At 43.6% G+C, this 17,333-nt stretch overlaps 1 protein-coding gene across 2 annotated transcripts in view; it reads left to right on the top strand.

Moving 5' to 3' along the window:
- The first annotated feature begins 6,719 nt into the window (after positions 1-6,719).
- Positions 6,720-17,333, top strand: part of KCNIP4 (potassium voltage-gated channel interacting protein 4) — a 406,334-nt gene continuing 395,720 nt past the window's right edge. Inside the window, exon 1 of one of the 2 annotated variants that reach the window (XM_083460627.1) lies at positions 6,720-7,010. In XM_083460627.1, coding sequence (XP_083316753.1) covers positions 6,950-7,010 — 61 coding nt within the window. In that variant the 5' untranslated portion in view covers positions 6,720-6,949. The remainder of the gene's footprint in view (positions 7,011-17,333) is intronic. The other variant, XM_083460632.1, reaches the window with a different exon arrangement.

Here is a 17,333-nt window from a genome sequence, read left to right as displayed (position 1 = left end):
ACAAAAGATACACCCATATCCTCCTGTCCTTATATGGAGGACAAAGAGCTATATATTGTTACATCTATAAATGACAAATAAGTAGTAATATATCTTACATGTGTCTCAACAAGGAATCTTAATTACCAGCTCACCTCTTGCCCTCCTTGCCCTATTGCCTTCTAAAACAAATGGTTAATCTTAAATTTTTATCTTAAACATATGTCAAGGATCTTGAGTTTCACATCAACATTGAAAGATCTCCTTCATTTGAAGGTTTCCAAACAAATGTCTGACAGCCATATATCAGGACAGCCCAGATGGCGTCTTCCTGTCTGGCAGGGAGGGCTAGACTGGTGGCTGACTTAATTTTAAGATAAATACAACTCTTACAACTATATGAAAATAAGAATCTAGCATTTCTAAATCCTTTGCATAATTACATTTAAGACAATATATTTAATACACAACACAGGTAGCCTCTTAAAAGGAATAAGGTCTTTGTAAAGTAGAAGTAGAAAAGGGAACTCAGTAAAAAAAGGAACACAGTAAAAAACCGCTTTAAAAGAAGCCTCTTCAGTTTACATCCCCCCCTTCAGCCAGCTGTTTCAGCCAGCTGCTTTGTTTTCATTAGCTCTTCCTCAAACTCTCTCAGTTTAAGAAAGAAACAGCTTTAAAAAGACTTCTCAAAAATGCTTTAAAAAGACTTCCCAAAAAGCCTCTCTTTCTGCCAGCATCTTCTCCATTTGGTCTTGGCCTTTTTAACCTTAGAAGATCTGGCTCATTTTACTGGGAGGCACATTGGCATTATTTTACTATTTACTCATTCCTAATCATGTTTATCTCTGCCTTTTTTATCTTCTATAACATGTAGGGTCAGTGTCCTTACTCAGTCTGTAATTTCAGCTTTTACGACTTTGAGAATTGTTTTCTGCTATCAATCAAGGGGCCCCTTGTCTAGGAAGAAAACACTGTCAGTGTTTTCTTAAGCAGCTAGCCTTCTTGCCTGGCATGAAACTTTTAAAAATCTAAGCCCTCTTTAATATACAAGCCCTGATCAAACATTAATAAAATGCAGGCTTATGCCTGATGCCTCAATAACACATAGACAAAAACACAAAAGAAAAACATTACCTTTGATACAACATAAAAACTTAACAATAAAAACACACAAAATAAAAGAAGATTTTCTTCTTATTCCCTGGTGTATTTACATTGCTAAAAGACTTCCTCGACACCCTCCAATCTGGATTTCATCATATTACATATTTAGCAGTTCCCAATTTCATATGTATAACATCAGTATCTTCTTTCATTACAAACTTCTTAACCTTACTTCCAATTGTCATCCATAATAATCTTTATTATTAATCTTTTCCTATCCCTTAGCCTAATCTGTTACTTCTAGGGATTTCCTAATTATCTTATATTACAGTATCTCACTAAATAGTCTTTAAATTCCTTCCAGTCTTCTTGTGTTTCCTCCTCTTTCTGGTTGTGGATTCTTCCAGTCAGGTCAGCCAGCTCTGAAAAGTCCATCATCTTCATCTGCCATTCTTCTATTGTCGGTATTTCTTGCAATTTCCAATTTTTGGCTAATAAAAGTCTTGCTGCTGTAGTGGCTTACAAAAACAGTCTAACATTCTTCTTGGGCAATTCTGGTCCTGGCAGCTGTACTTTTGGAGTGCCATAAACATTATGCTTTGGTAGCAGAATTCTAGGAGGCCCCACTTTCAATATAAAATTGCAGTATGTTGTTGTAGTTGTAGTTGTTGTTGTTGTTGTTGTTGTTGTTGTTGTTGTTGTTGTTGTTGTTAAAAACCCACTATCTTCACTGCTCATTGGTGTGAAAATTGAGGAAGTGTTCAGAGTGGAAACTTAGGGAATACATGTTTGAAACAATTTCAGTGTGACTTCTTAACACTCAAGGAAGATATTCATTATATTGTATACTTTTCAAGGAACCCTTATGAGTGTGTCTGAGAGTTCAACACATTGTCTTTCAACCTGACCTCTCAGCCTCATGTTGTTGCATCCTTCTCACCCCTCCCTTTAAGAATGGGCCAAGGCAGCAATTCTGGGGACAAAATGGTGTCTTGAATGTGCATCCTGATTTTTATTCTGAGTTCAAGGGTTGGTGTTGTGAACAGGATAGACAGGCCAAAGGTCCCTGCCTCTTAATCCTAATGCCATTATTACTAACCATTATCTGCACCCCTGTAGGGAATGAAAGTCATTCAGAATGGGCTGCCAATCTTTAATATGGGCCAGCTGTGATAGTGTATTACTAAGGTATGGTATTCAGCTATGTGTGGCTTCTTGCCGACATTCTTCTTGCTGTCAGAAGAATTGCTTGTTATAAGAAATAGTGTGGGTGGGAATTTGCAGTCTAAATAACTTTGCATGTTTTGCTAACTTAGGATATGAAGGGGTTAAGACACACAGAGTTCCTGATTGCTAGAGAGGGCACTGTGTGACATCATTTCCCCTTGAGTTCTCTGGTGGGAGAAAAACTGTTTAATCCTTTCAACTTCACTCACCTGGGAACTCATGTCTCTTTTCCACCAAGCTTCTGGTGCAGACAGACATCTCTCTGGTGCTCAAAGCATTTTGAACTCAACTATGCATTTTGTAATCTAGAAGTAGAACTTGCCTGCCTTGTTTTACTTACTGTTACTGCTGGAATCAAGTGCAATATTTTATGTAGGCAAAGTCTATTTTGCGGGAGGCAGTGGAAGACAGGAGTGCCTGGCGTGCTCTGGTTCATGGGGTCACGAAGAGTTGGACACGACTAAACGACTAAACAACAACAACAACAACAACAACAACAACAACAACAAAAGTCTATTTTTATGCTTAAGCCACAGTCTTTTGCATTATTATCTTAATTAAGAGGGAAAATAGGGAAATCCAGGCTGTTACCACAACCTGAATAAGGCTACACAGCCAGGTCCCAAAGTTTCCATTTTAAAACTGCAAGGGATGGTGTTTTAAACTCTGATAACTAATTGGTTTAAGTGTTAACGTTCTGCTCACACACGTGAGTAATATGATCAATTGTAAAATATATCCCATCCTGCCTATAAAAACCATCTAAGAAATGGCTCATGCTCTCAGCTGTCTCTATATTGTATCTCAGACTATGGCAGCATGGATCAATCACTCTCAGGATATGTAGAACATCATCCAAAAATGAAGAGGGTTGCTATAAATTTCTTGGGTTGGATTCAGACGGTGGCTGCAATCCTATACACTCTTGGCTATGGGCAAGTTGAATTCAATGGAGAAGTCGCTTTTTAGGTGGGATTTAATCATAAAAGTCAGCTTGTGCAGTTATGGCTTATTGAAAGGTCTTGTGCAGCAAACACACTTCTTTCCCAGACCAGCCTTTTACAACAAAGGAAATGCCCTGGACCTTGTGGGATAACACCTGGTTTCATGCAACCCCCCCCCCCCATTTGCTTGTGGGGAACTGAAGGGCGCAGCCAGAGGCAAAAGTAGGTGGAGAAGTACATTTGACTCCCACCTTTGTGAAATACGCCACATTCCCAGTGGCGTAGTGTGGGGGGTGCAGGGGGGCCCGGCCGCACCGGGCGCAACATCTGGGGGTTAGGGTTAGGGGGCGCAAATCCACGGGTTAGGGGGCACAAATTACTTGCCTTGCCCCGGGTGCTGACAACCCACGCTACGCCACTGCACATTCCAGCTACTCCAGGTGCAGATTTCTGTTAACAAAACCTCTCTCCATCAGACAAGTAACAGGCATCATCATCACAGGTCAATGACAGATGTGTCCCAACCATGCAAAAATCCTTGAGAAGATGCAGAACAAGACCAGTGAAGGGTTGCCTCAGTTAGGGAGACTTAGAGGGGCTGCATTAAGCCCCTAAGCCAATGCATTCTCACTGCTGCCTGGACTGAGCAAAAACACCCCACAGAACAACAAATGCCTGCCTGTATGATTTTATAATTCCTACATTTAATGCCACCATTAAAGGGCTAGCTCAGTTATTAAAGCATGGGACTCTTAATCTCAGGGTACTGTGTTCCAGCCCCACATCGGGCAAAAGATTCCTACATTGCAGGGGGTTGACTTGGTATCCTTGCGCTCCCTTCCAACTCTGATTCTAACTTCTAACTTAAATTGATTGCATCTGTGGGTTAAACCACAGAGCCTAGGACTTGCCAATCAGAAGGTCGGCGGTTCGAATCCCCGCGACGGGGTGAGCTCCCGTTGTTTGGTCCCTGCTCCTGCCAACCTAGCAGTTCGAAAGCATGTCAAACTGCAAGTAGATAAATAGGTACCACTCTGGTGGGAAGGTAAACATTGTTTCTATGTGCTGCTCTGGTTCGCCAGATGCAGCTTAGTCATGCTGGCCACATGATGCGGAAGCTGTACGCCGGCTCCCTCGGCCAATAAAGTGAGATGAGCGCCGCAACCCCAGAGTTGGCCACAACTAGACCTAATGGTCAGGGGTCCCTTTACCTTTACCTTTAAGCCTTTAATTTAAACCTTGGATGAATCCCAAGCCAGAATTAAGATTGTCAGAAGAAATATCAACAACCTCAGATATGCAGATAACACAACTTTGATTGGAGAAAGTGAGGATGAATTAAAGAACCTCTTAATGAGGGTGAAAGAGGAGAGCGCAAAATATGGTCTGAATCTCAACATAAAAATCTAAGATCATGGCCACTGGTCCCATCACCTCCTCGTAAATAGAAAGGGAAGAAATGGAAGCAGTGAGAGATTTTACTTTCTTGGACTCCATGATTACTGCAGATGGTGACAGCAGTCACGAAATTAAAAGATGCCTGCTTCTTGGGAAGAAAGTGATGACAAAGCTAGACAGCATCTTAAAAAGCAGAGACAAAGGTCCATATAGTTAAAGCTATGGTTTTCCCAGTAGTGATGTATGGAAATGAGAGCTGGACCATAAAGGCTGATCGCCGAAGAATGGATGCTTTTGAATTATGGTGCTGGAGGAGACTCTTGAGAGTCCCATGGACTGCAAGAAGATCAAACCTATCTATTCTTAAGGAAATCAGCTCTGAGTGCTCACTGGAAGGACAGATCCTGAAGCTGAGATTTCAATGCTTTGGCCACCTCATGAGAAGAGAAGACTCCCTGGAAAAGACCCTGATGCTGGGAAAGATTGAGGGCACAAGGAGAAGGGACGACAGAGGACGAGATGTTTGGACAGTGTTCTCGAAGCTACCAGCATGAGTTTGACCAAACTGCAGGAGGCAGTGGAAGACAGGAGTGCCTGGTGCACTCTGGTCCATGGGGTCATGAAGAGTCGGACACGACTAAACGACTGAACAACAACAACAACAACAACAACATTATTTTCTAACTCCTACATTTAATGTCACTATTAAAGGGATAGCTCAGTCATTAAAACATGAGACTTCAAACTTAAACTGATTGCATCTAAGCAGCTCCCCTACAAATGTCTATCAGCCCAGGCACACTTTTTGTCGGATTTAAATTTGAGACACGGCCCACCCCACAAAAAATGTTTCCTTCTAACATGTATAAGAATGAAAACTACCAGACATCAGAGAAGCCCATCTGGCTTTTCTCTGTGCTGAATTTTCCTCCTTTAAGGGCAAGTAATTCTGCTGCTTTGGAATGGATTGTAGCTTCTTCCCAGTCTTTTCTGCTCCTCTGAGCCTGGGCAGCAGAAGTGAACTCAGGCAGCAAAAAAGCGGGGAGGGTTTGGCTTCCTCCACAGGTGTGGTCCTTTTGCTCTAAAACGTGGACATCTCATCCTCTCAGTACTTAATAGGTTTAACAGGTGTGTCTGATGCTGTCCTGTAACATTTGACCAACAGCTGGACGTCACCAAACGTTAAAGAATCAGTGTTATGGCAGCCACCCTGCTTCTAAGCTAGATTTAAGCAAGCATGAATAAATGGGAAATACCATTGCCAGATCAAAACCTCAGAGAAAATGATCATATAAGGGTGAACAGTCTACCTAAGAAGGCAGTCAGTCCTTTGGTAGATGGGCTGTTTATGGCAGGAACTGGAAGTATCTTTCCTGCTTTTCAATCTGCATAAAGCAGATATCCAGCAGGTGCAACTATTCCATTACTGTATCTCTGGTTTGTAAAAATCGAGACCAGTTGAATTTCTGCCATTGCTACAAGAAACTGGGGTGCTTAGTGAGAGGGTGTAGCAGCCCCCGTCGCCCATGACAACAGCTTGATTTCTCCAACAGAAAGTCAACAGGTGCAACCTTCCACCCTGCAATTTAGGAAGCGGGAAAGGTGCACCAGTGGGATGTCTACCTGTCACACAGCTGTTAAAACCACAGTAGCCAGCAGAAGAAGGTGGGTCTGATGCGCGACAGCCAAGGAAGGAGGGAGGGAGGAATGAATGGGGGTCTTGATTTTTCTGGCTGAGGTTTTAGTTCGATGATCCCACAGCTCCGCTAAAAATCACCGGGCTTCCTTTCAGGAAAGGGGGTTCAGGCTTGCCCCCACGCGCTCCCTCAAGCGCTCCTGCTTCCGAGTAAGCATCGCAGCCTTGGGGCCCACTCCTCTGCGCGCACCAACTCGGGACGCCCTTCTGAAGGACTGCGAAGTTAAGTCCTGCGGGGCTTTACTTCCGAGTAAAAACCCACACACTCCTCGGCTGGTTAGGATCCTCCTAGCCTCTCTGCCTAGCCACTTCCCCCGTGCTTCCTTTCCCCTTCCACGGATTTCGCCCCTTGCGCAAGTGAATCAGCAGCCGGGGGTGGGCAGGAGGTCTTTGCGCGCGGCGAGGTGAACGGAGGAAGCTCCCTCGTGAGTCCTCCCGCCGCTTGCCCTCCCCACCCCCCCAAAAAGGTGGGGGTTGCCGAGATAGAGACGCTGCCCTGGAATCTTCTCACACAGAGGCTCCAGCCGACGCGGGACCCGCCTGCTCGCTGCTCCTCCGTCTGCCCGTTGCGCGCCGGGCGCTTCCAACGCCGCCGCCAGCCATGAACGCCCGGAGAGTGGCCAGCATCTCTGCCCAGCTGGAGGAAGCGAGCTCCGCAGGCGGTAGGGCTGCCAGCGCAGCACGGGGCTTTTTCCAGTCCGGTTTGGGGCTAATATGGCAGGCTTTCCCCCTGCCTTTTGCATGCGCTTTTTGCAAATATTTGTGCGTTTGCTTTGCAAGCAGATGCGGTGCTCGAGGGTCGCATGGCAGCAGTGCCAAAACCTGCCGGCTGGCGTGTTTGTGTGTGTTTGTGTGTGTGTGTGAACGTATGTTTTCCTTCTCCAACCTTGCTGGTACTGACTTTTTTCCTTGAAATAAAGGAAAGAGGAACTAATATATTGGAATGCCAACACTGTTTCCCTTTATAGCCCTGTTGCTAACTCACGTTTGAAGAACTTGATCAGTCACCCCTCGGGATGAGTCATAAGCAAGTTGGGTTTCTCGTTTATTAGGGGATAGAACATCTGAATGGAAAGCAGCGGGGTTTACTTCGGAGTAAACACGCAAGGGATGGTAGGAGGGCGAAGGAAAGATGTTTGGGTGTCTCTAGCGCTGCTCGTAGACCCATTGACGTTTATGGAGTTGACTTAGGTTCCTTAATTTCATTGGGTTTACTCTGAGTAAAACTTATTTGGATACTTTCCCCTGCTTGCAATCCTGCAACCTGCCCCTTCAGAATAATGCCATTTAGAGGGAGGTTTGTTTCCAAATCTCCCTTCTCCTTGGCTTGCCCCTGCCATGATCGACTTCTTCTATACTGCATTTAAAAGGAAAGTTGTTGGCTGGCGCGCAGAAATTCAATAGGTGCTATTTTTCTGGAACGAAGTTCAGGATGAGTTTCCCCTGCTAAATTTCTGCAGGGTAGGCTCCTGAGCCTAAGTGGGAGCGGGCCGTTTAAAAACTGGTAACTTTTAATTTACAACCTGATCCTAAGCATGTTTACTTGGCAGTTAGAAAAAATAAAAATGGCTGTTTACTTATCACTGTCCGCATTTAACCACCTAGTCTGCAATCCTAAACTTTGAGCTGGGTGTGGGACCAATCTAGGGCTTTGTTTTTGTAACCGAGTTTTGCATTCTTAAAGAAAGCATTTTTGTTTTGGGTCTTGGTAAGGAAGCGGTTGGAGCGTTATGTCTTAATGTGGCTCTTAGGGTGTCGTGGGTCCAGACCTCAGATGGCTATTAAAAGTTGCACAGAAGGCAGGCTTTCTTCCAGAATTGTGTTTTCAATAGCAGTGTCTTGCAACAGGAGAAGACACAACAGCGGAAATGTTCCCTTTTCACCTAATTAGAGTCTGGGTCCTTGTTGCCACGGACAGAATGTTGCAGTTGAGGTATCCTATGATGGATGCTGAGTTTAGAGATGAAATGAGGACATCAAGCTCACCCAGACGTGTTGATGTTGACATGTTTAAATATATTTTACTGTTAAAACATTTTAAAATAATTAAAATTAGTTGTTTTTTAACTGTTTCTTGTTGATAATTTTAAGACATCTTGGAAACTCGCTTAGCGGTTTTATTACAAACAAGTGTTACATAAATTTTGTTAAGTCAAGGAGTTTGTTGCAGTCACAGTATAACCATAGGTATATATATGTATTTATATGAATCAAAACAGGTTGCTAATGCCTCGTGGGCATTGAATTCCTTATTAAACACCACAGCCACTAAAGTTTTCATACTGGTACAGCAAACTGAAGAACGCCATGCATTTTATTTTTCAAAAAATCATGCCCTAATTAAGATGTTGAAAAACACACCAGTTGCTGCCCTCATAGCCCGCAAACCATTTTTTTGTTTTGAAATGACAAGGCATCTTGAAAGTTGTTCAGACCACTAGGGGATCACTACCTGATCTAAGGTGGGTACAGGAGCACACCGCCATGCAAATGTAGAGCAAAAGATTAAGAAATGAGGCCCCAAATGCATGTTTGGGTTAAAAGTGCCCGAGTCTGAAGATAACATAGTCTAGACCAGGGTTTCCCAAACTTGGGTCTCCACCTATTTTTGGGGACTACAATTCCCATCATCCCTGACCACTGGTCCTGCTCGCTAAGGATGATGGAGGTTGTAGTCTAAAAACAGTTGGAGACCCAAGTTTGGGAAACCCTGTTCTAGACTTGGTTGTCAGCTTTTCCTGGCTCTGCTTCTGGAGGTTTAGCATTAGCAAGCTCCCAGAAATCTAGGAATGACTGGGTATCCCATTTGTAGCAGGAAAAAATGTATTTTTTTCCAAGCCAGCATCATTCATGCTCATCCACAACATGCTGCTTTCAAGCTGGCTTGATGCTAGGGGTCTGTCTTCCACAAGGGTGAGTGTGATCAGTGGATGCACATTTGAAAAAACTCTCTTTAGTAGGTCATCCATGCCTTTTCCTCTCTGCACATGCCCCAGCTGAATGAGGAAGGAAGTGGCCATTGTGATCTTGGTATATCCCCACCTGCAATGCCATTGGGCAGGTGCATATACAGCCCCCAATGGCCAGGACTGCCTACATCTGTTTTAATTTTATTTTCAAATTGATTCTGCATTACCCCACAGTGTGTCCATCTAGGACAACATAGAAAAAACAAGCAAGTACCCAGTCTTTTTTGTTTTGAGAATAAAATGTCTTGTGTACGTAGCCTATATTTCTATGCCAGAAGAAGTTTCCCCTGCGAAATCTCTGCAAGCTTCTAAAGGCAAAGAGGAAGTTCTGCTAAAAAACAATAATTAAAAAACTGCTGCTGTAACAAATTGGTTTGGGTGGAAATCCTCAAATGTGAGCTGTTCATTAAAATACAAGCGGGTGATGGCATGACAACTACGTGACATGATCTTGAGTGTGTGTCTTAAATAAAGGAGGGAGACAGTTAGAAGGAGTCTGCTGATGGAGGGTGGATCAGCAGTCAGAAAATGCTTCCCACTCATACAAGCAGGGGTTTGGATGCAACCAGTATAAAATATAGCTTGCAGAAACATGTTGTTATTTCTCTGCCCTTGGAACTGTAAAACTGTTAGGTTCTGCCAGTGTAGCGAGGTGCATTGGCCTTGAGTGCAGATTCATAAACAACAGAGGAGCAGCGGACTCTGCCTGCTCTTTGGATGTGTTGAAGTGGTCAGTTTTAACTCATTTAGCATTGCTGGGATGATGCGCATTCATGGCACTGCTGAAGGTGTCCCATGACAAAGTCTCACCTCATTCAAAGAGTCATAGGTGGGGTTGCCAGCTTCTATTCCTACCAGGGCTCTGGAATTTTTTGCAGCAGCAGCTTGAAATGCTGGAAAGGAGTTGATGTAGCTTTTCTCGTTGGTTTATCAATGTGCCAGGAACCACAAAAAAGCCATAAAGGTCTGCCATGAAAGAAACCTGGCAACTATAAAGGTGAATCTGTCTGTGAATTGTGCAGTTCCACTTTAATTAATTGTTTCACTTTAATTATAGATTTGGAAATGTTTTAAGACCCATAACCCGATCCCTATTACATTTCTGTATGGGGATGTAGATGGCGCTGTGGCCTAAACCACTGAGCCTCTTGGGCTTGCCGATCAGAAGGTCAGTGGTTCGAATCCCCGCAATGGAGTGAGCTCCCGTTGCTCGGTCCCTGCTCCTGCCAACCTAGCAGTTCGAAAGCACGCCAAAAATGCAAGTAGATAAATAGGTACCACTCCGGCGGGAAGGTAAACGTCATTTCCATGTGCTCTGGTTTCTGTCACAGTGTTCCATTGCTCCAGAAGTGGTTCAGTCCTGCTGGCCACATGACCCGAAAGGTGTCTGTGGATAAATGCTGGCTCTCTTGTCCTGAAAGCAAAATGAGTGCCGCAACCCCATAGTCGCCTTTGACTGGACTTAACCGTCCAGAGGCCCTTTACCTTTTTTTACATTTATGTATGTTGAAAGAGTAAGGAGTAGGGCTTATCTGAATTTTAAGAAGTAGCTATTTGAGTGTGTGATCTTCTTTGGCAACTGCTACTTTAAGCATTTTTGTGCATGCCTTTGTTTAGTGAGCCCTGTTTTTCTCTTAGTTTGCCAAAGGTCTTCTGCTAGCCCCAAGTCACCAGGCCTGGGCAGAGACAGGGGAGCAGCAAATGATGCCCCCTTCAGGGCAAGGTGCACAATATATTTTGGCACTTGAGGTATCCTACCAATGCCTCTCCTTCGGAGCAAAAATATAACACTGACTTAAACATCCAGCAACTTCCTGTCCTTTCATGACACCAGATTCCTCTGCCCAATGGCAGGGACAGCACTACAAGTCACCTTTGCTCCAACTGATCTCCACTTCCGATTTCTTTTGAAAATTCCCTCCATTTCAAAGGCCATTCACCATACAGCACGAGAGGTGAGGGCTGCTCTTGTGCACTAGAGAAAACAGTTTAAAGATCTACTTGGTCTTGTAGAGCTAGATTTTTAGTTCCATGGTATCTGACTGTTTCATTCTCTCCTTCACCCCTGGAAATCACAGATCTGCTGGGTCATTTAATGATAAATTAATAGACCTTTAATGTGGAATGGGCAATGGGATGTTTCCAGTATTGAGAGACAAATGCCAGCAGTGGCGTTGTATTGTGAACGAACTTTTTCAGCTGATAACTGAAGATTTTTAGTTTTAAAATGATACTCAACAGTTATATGGAAGGAAAGGTGGGATAGAAATGCGATGACAAGCAAAACCATAGTGGGATGAATAAATATGAACATAAGAATTGCAGACAATAATTGCTGTCTTTCACTTAAGTCTCTGAAGGCTTATTATCTTCTTTCAATGAACATCTCACTGAGATCTAGGAAATCAACACCTCACTGTTGCATGATAGGTTTCATGTAGTGGCGTATCTTTACGCAGCTGTATTTTAATAGAAACCTGAACTATTCCTCTTATGTGTTAGAAAGTGGCCCAAATTCAGAGCTGATGTTATTATCTTCTGGCTCATGTATGGGTAAGTGTTGGGGTTCTTAAACTGTGATCCAGTAGTCCTGGGGCAGGGGACTTAAAGGTGTTCCTAAAACGAAAACAGGGGACATGGGTGGCACTGTGAGTTAAACCACAGAGCCTAGGACTTGCCGATCAGAAGGTCAGCGGTTCGAATCCCTGCGACATGGTGAGCTCCCGTTGCTCGGTCCCTGCTGCTGCCAACCTAGCAGTTCGAAAGCACATCAAAGTGCAAGTAGATAAATAGGTACCACTCCGGCGGGAAGGTAAACGGCGTTTCTGTGTGCTGCTCTGGTTTGCCAGAAGCAGCTTAGTCATGCTGGCCACATGACTGTACGCTCCCTCGGCCAATAAAGCAAGATGAGCGCCGCAACCCCAGAGTCAGCCACGACTGGACCTAATGGTCAGGGGTCCCTTTACCTTTAAAACAAAAACAGGGGAACATGTTGAAAATCTGAGAAGCAGCTTCCGTTTCTGCATGTACACATATAGCTGTATTGACTTGCAATTGGAAGGCTGGTGGTATTCTGAAGCTTTCATGCTTGCTCCTTCCTGATGCCCATAAATAAGGCAAGAATATCCCAGCAGGATCTTTGAGATCATCCAGAGGAATGCTGTCACTTGTCTACCGTGTTACAGAATTCAGGCGTTTGGAGTCATTGGTCCCATGCTGTGGAAGACTCTTCCAGCAGAGCTTCCTCACTTTTGACTTTCAGTCATCCCTTGAATATTTCTTTTGTGTTGACAGGACCGTGCAGTTGTTAAATTCTTTTTCGAGGAGCTAGTCGTTTTCACAATCAATTTGCACCACTTGTAATGGCTTTTATGTTTTTCTACTGCTGTACGTCAGGCTGGTATTTTATGAAAGGCCTGGTATAGAGATGCTTTTATAAATAAATGAAGTGAGCATTTGAATACTGCCCTTCACCTGAAGATCACAGGGCTGTTCACAACATAACAATACAAAAGGAGAGCAGAAAATACACAATGCAACACAAACAAACAAACCAATAAGCCCTGCCTCCCACCAGCCCATATTGATTTATTAAAATTGTAAACTAAGAATGTGTTGGACTGCAAAGAACAAGTAAACAATAATGTTTCTACCCATTCAGACAAAATAATTCAGTTGTAGGGTTTGTAAATGGGTTGCCTTATGTCCCCTTTTTCCAGGACACGTCCTCCTTTTAAAAAATGAGTGTCGCCCCAGCGACCCATAGTTAAACGTACAAGTTGGTGAATGTGTCCTTTATTGCTCTTCAAAATATGGCAACCCTAGAGCTATTCAGTGGGGGTTGTTTCAGAGACTTGGAGTCTTTCTACTTTGGTCCCTACCAGGGAGGGTCTTGCAGTGCAGCAGGGTGAAGTTAGCTGCTTCAGTTGGTATAATAATAATAATAATAATTAATAATAATAAATTAATTTATACCCCGCCCATCTGGCTGGGCTTCCCCAGCCACTCTGGGTAGCTTCCAACAAAATATTAAAATACAGTAATGCATCAAACATTAAAAGCTTCCCTAAACAGGGCTGCCTTCAGATGTCTTCTAAAATCTGGTGGTAGTTGTTCTCTTTGACATCTGGTGGGGGGGGCGTTCCACAGGGCAGGTGCCACTACCGAGAAGGCCCTCTGCCTGGTTCCCTATAACTTGGATTCTCACACTGAGGGAACCACCAGAAGGCCCTCAGAGCTGGACCTCAGTGTCCGGGCAGAATGATGGAGGTGGAGACGCTCCTTCAGATATACTGGACCAAGGCCGTTTAGGGCTTTAAAGGTCAGCACCAACACTTTGAATCGTGCTCGGAAATGTACTGGGAGCCAATGCAGATCTCTCAGGACTGGTGTTATGTGGTCTTGGCAGCCACTCCCAGTCACCAGTCTGGCTGCCGCATTCTGGATTAGTTGTAGTTTCCAGGTCACCTTCAAAGGTAGAGCGCATTGCAGTAGTCCAAGCGAGAGATAACCAGAGCATGCACCACTCTGGAAGGAAGAGGTGAAGGCAGAAACAGGTGTTAGAACAGGGCAGGAAGATTTTTGGAAATGTTAGTCCTAGCTGGGAGTGGAGGGAGAGGGAAGAGACAGGCTACTATGTGGATTCTGCTTTAGGCAGAAAAGTGGCTTCCAGCAGCACTACTCTCCACTGTTTTGAGTTTCCAACATCTTACCTGGCAAAGGCTGGTTAAGGCAACCAGCAGCTTTCTGGGCAGGAAATATACAATACTGGCGGGCTTTCTGCAGCTGCTCTTCCTTTGCAAACAATTTTTTTGAGAGACGCACATTTCTCTGCAGTTTAGGGTCCCCTTCCCCAGCACAAATGGAAATAAGTTTTGTTCAGTTAAGCACTCCCAGAATAACTGTCCATAATTGACACCTTAAGCCACAAGAAGCCAAAGCTGCTATAAATTCCACTGTATGGTAAACTTTAAATTCTACTTTAACCAGCAAGTGGTGATATATCATGCAGTATGTGAGTCATCATTCAGGTGAAATTGTCTATTGGGATTTTTACTCTCTTATGAGCAAATAAATGCCTGGTACCCTTTGTTGAATGGATCTGAAATATGAGCTGTTGGAAAACAAATTAGGAATGCATGGCTATTACTATTTTTTTGCAGTTTTATTTATTAAAGTTCTTATGTTACATTGGTAAACATTATCATTTTACATCACAAGGCTTATTATACTATAATTTTCAGCATGTATACAAAGTTTATATACTTAAAGAGGGGAAAAAACCAAGGACAAAAAACTACTTCCAAATCATATATATACCAGCACTTTGGACTTCCTGTCTATCCAGTTGTATATTCCTTTTTTTACAAATGAATGTACTCTTATTATTGTATGTTTCTTTACATTTTATCTAATACATTCCTATATCAATATGTACCCTTGGTCTTATTTCTCAACTCAGTCTCCAACGTCAATCGAATACTAGCATAGATAGTGAACCTTTACTGTATTTTTGAACATATATCTTATATCTAGCCCACTTTTCCATAATTTTTTGTTTTGAATTGCCTCTCAGGCTATTTGTCAACTGCGCCATTTCAGCAAATTCTTGTAGCTTGTTATGCCAATCCGTTATTGTCGGGACTACTTCTTCCTTCCACCCCTTTGCCACCAAAGTCCAAGCTGCTTGGCTATTACTTTCTAGTAGTCTATTAGAATGGGACACTGGTGGCGCTGTGGGTTAAACCATAGAGCCTAGGACTTGCCGATCAGAAGGTTGGCGGTTCGAATCCCTGTGACGGGGTGAGCTCCCGTTGCTCGGTCCCTGCTCCTGCCAACCTAGCAGTTTGAAAGCATGTCAAAGTGCAAGTAGATAAATAGGTACCACTCTGGCGGGAAGGTAAACAGCATTTCCATGCACTGCTCTGGTTCGCCAAATCCACTTTGTCATGCTGGCCACATGACCTGAAAGCTGTACGCCGGCTCCCTCGGCCAATAAAGCGAGATGGGCGCCACAACCTCAGAGTCAGCCATGACTAGACCTAATGGTTAGGGGTCCCTTTACCTTTAGTCTATTAGACCCAAAACTTTGTGTTGGCCCCTATCACTGGCTCCCCCCAAAGCTGACAAAGCATTCGTTATTATTAGCTGTTAAATGTTATGCTTCCATTCCACTCTCCTGCCAGGAAGCTCTGTCCTCACAGAGGCAGATTTAGGGGAACACAACTGATTTGCCCACACTGGGGGTGGAGTCAAGAGGGCACCACAGGGCTCTGCAACAATTACAAACAACAGGAAGTAAGGGGGTAAATGTTGGTTTTGCCATGGGTGCCGCTGAAATTTTAAATCCCCAAGTTTGCCACTGCACTCCAGATCATTAACCAGGTTGTGATGTGGTTTAGCTTTAGCGATGCAGCATGTGCCTAGACCTCTTCAGCTGTTAGCAATGTGCTGTCATGGCCCTTCCAAAGAACTTGCAATGCCAGCAAATAAGTGTTTTGCAACCTGATGATTTAGCACCTCCAGCTTCATCTGTCAGATAGTTGAATAAAATCCCCAGGATGATAAAACTTAGATTCATTAGGGTTCCTGTCTTTCACCGGAAGAAAGCAGTTTCAGAAACCATTTATACTGAACTGAAGGTTTCCATTCTGGCTTGAGGTGCGCAATATATTTCTTAGTAAGTGCATGCAAGTGAGGAAGTGCAGCTGTCAACAAAAGCACAGCCGTCAGACTAGTTTCATCTCCCATAGTGCAGAAATTACCCAAAGATAGGTCAAGTTTAATGACAAAGAGCAAATTAGTTTTATAGCTCTTTTGTTCTCTAAACTACTGACACAATGAAGGAACCACTAGCGTGTTGACATTTTAAAAATATAGTCTGACTCAAACATTCCTTCTAAGTTAGGACTTCATTCTTACGGGATTTGATTTTGCATGTGTTGGGGTTTATTGGTGGCATTCTTTGAATTTGGGCTCCGGAAATCATGGTTCTACCCTGTCCCCCCCAAAAAAAAATAGTCATTTGGAGGCATTCTGATGTCTGTCTTGGGTATTTTGCATCTATGAGGTGTGGATGGCACTGTGGTCTAAAGCACCGAACCTCTTGAGCTTGCCAATCTGGAGGTCGGTGGTTCGAATCCCCACGATAGGGTGAGCTCCTGTTGCTCTGTTCGAGCTCTTGCCAACCTAGCTGTTTGAAAGCACACCAGTGCAAGTAGGTAAAATAGATATTGCTGCAGCGAGAAGGTAAACGGCTTTTCTGTGCACTCTGGTTTCCATCACAGTGTTCCATTGCGCCAGAAGCAGTTTAATCATGCTGGCCACATGACCTGGAAAGCTGTCTGTGGACAAACACTGGCTCCCTCAGCCTGAAAGTGAGATGAGTGCCACAACCCCATAGTCACCTTTGGCTGGACTTAACCGTCCAGGGGTCCTTCACCTTTTTACCTGTTCTGCAACCTCATGTCTGTGATTTTGTATGAATGGTATTGTAATGCCACAGGGCCAGTTTAAGCGTTCAACAAAAACAAATGCTAAAGTTTTCCCTGGAGTGGTATACCATGAGATTGGAAGTGAGAAATCACCATGCTTGATTTGTACCCCTTTCTCACAGCTGGAGCTCTCAGCATGCCAAAAGAAAACTAGTATGCACCATTTCTCTGATAGATTTTTCTGCATTAAGTTATTGGGTACAGTTAGTGGCCATATTGTATACTCAGGAGGGTTAGATAAAGTGCTGGGTGTATGTTTGACACTGTGCATTAGGAAATACCAAAGCATGTTAGAAGGAAAAAAATGTGTTGATAGCATCACTTTGAAAAATGGCATTTATCCAATGATGTGGGTTTTGTGGGAAATCATCTGGAAAATATTAGGATAATTTGCACTGGAAAATGTTCAGATTCCCCAGAGTGATCTATTTTAGCATGCTTATTTTACTCGTATTTAGCAAATAAAGCTAAGAACTTGGAAACTGCCTAGTATTTATTTGCAGTCGGCATCAATTCATTGTTA

The sequence above is a fragment of the Podarcis liolepis genome, assembly GCF_965112155.1.
Source record: "Podarcis liolepis genome assembly, chromosome: 9".
NCBI lineage: Eukaryota > Metazoa > Chordata > Lepidosauria > Squamata > Lacertidae > Podarcis > Podarcis liolepis.
This window is presented reverse-complemented; position numbering and strand designations above follow the sequence as displayed.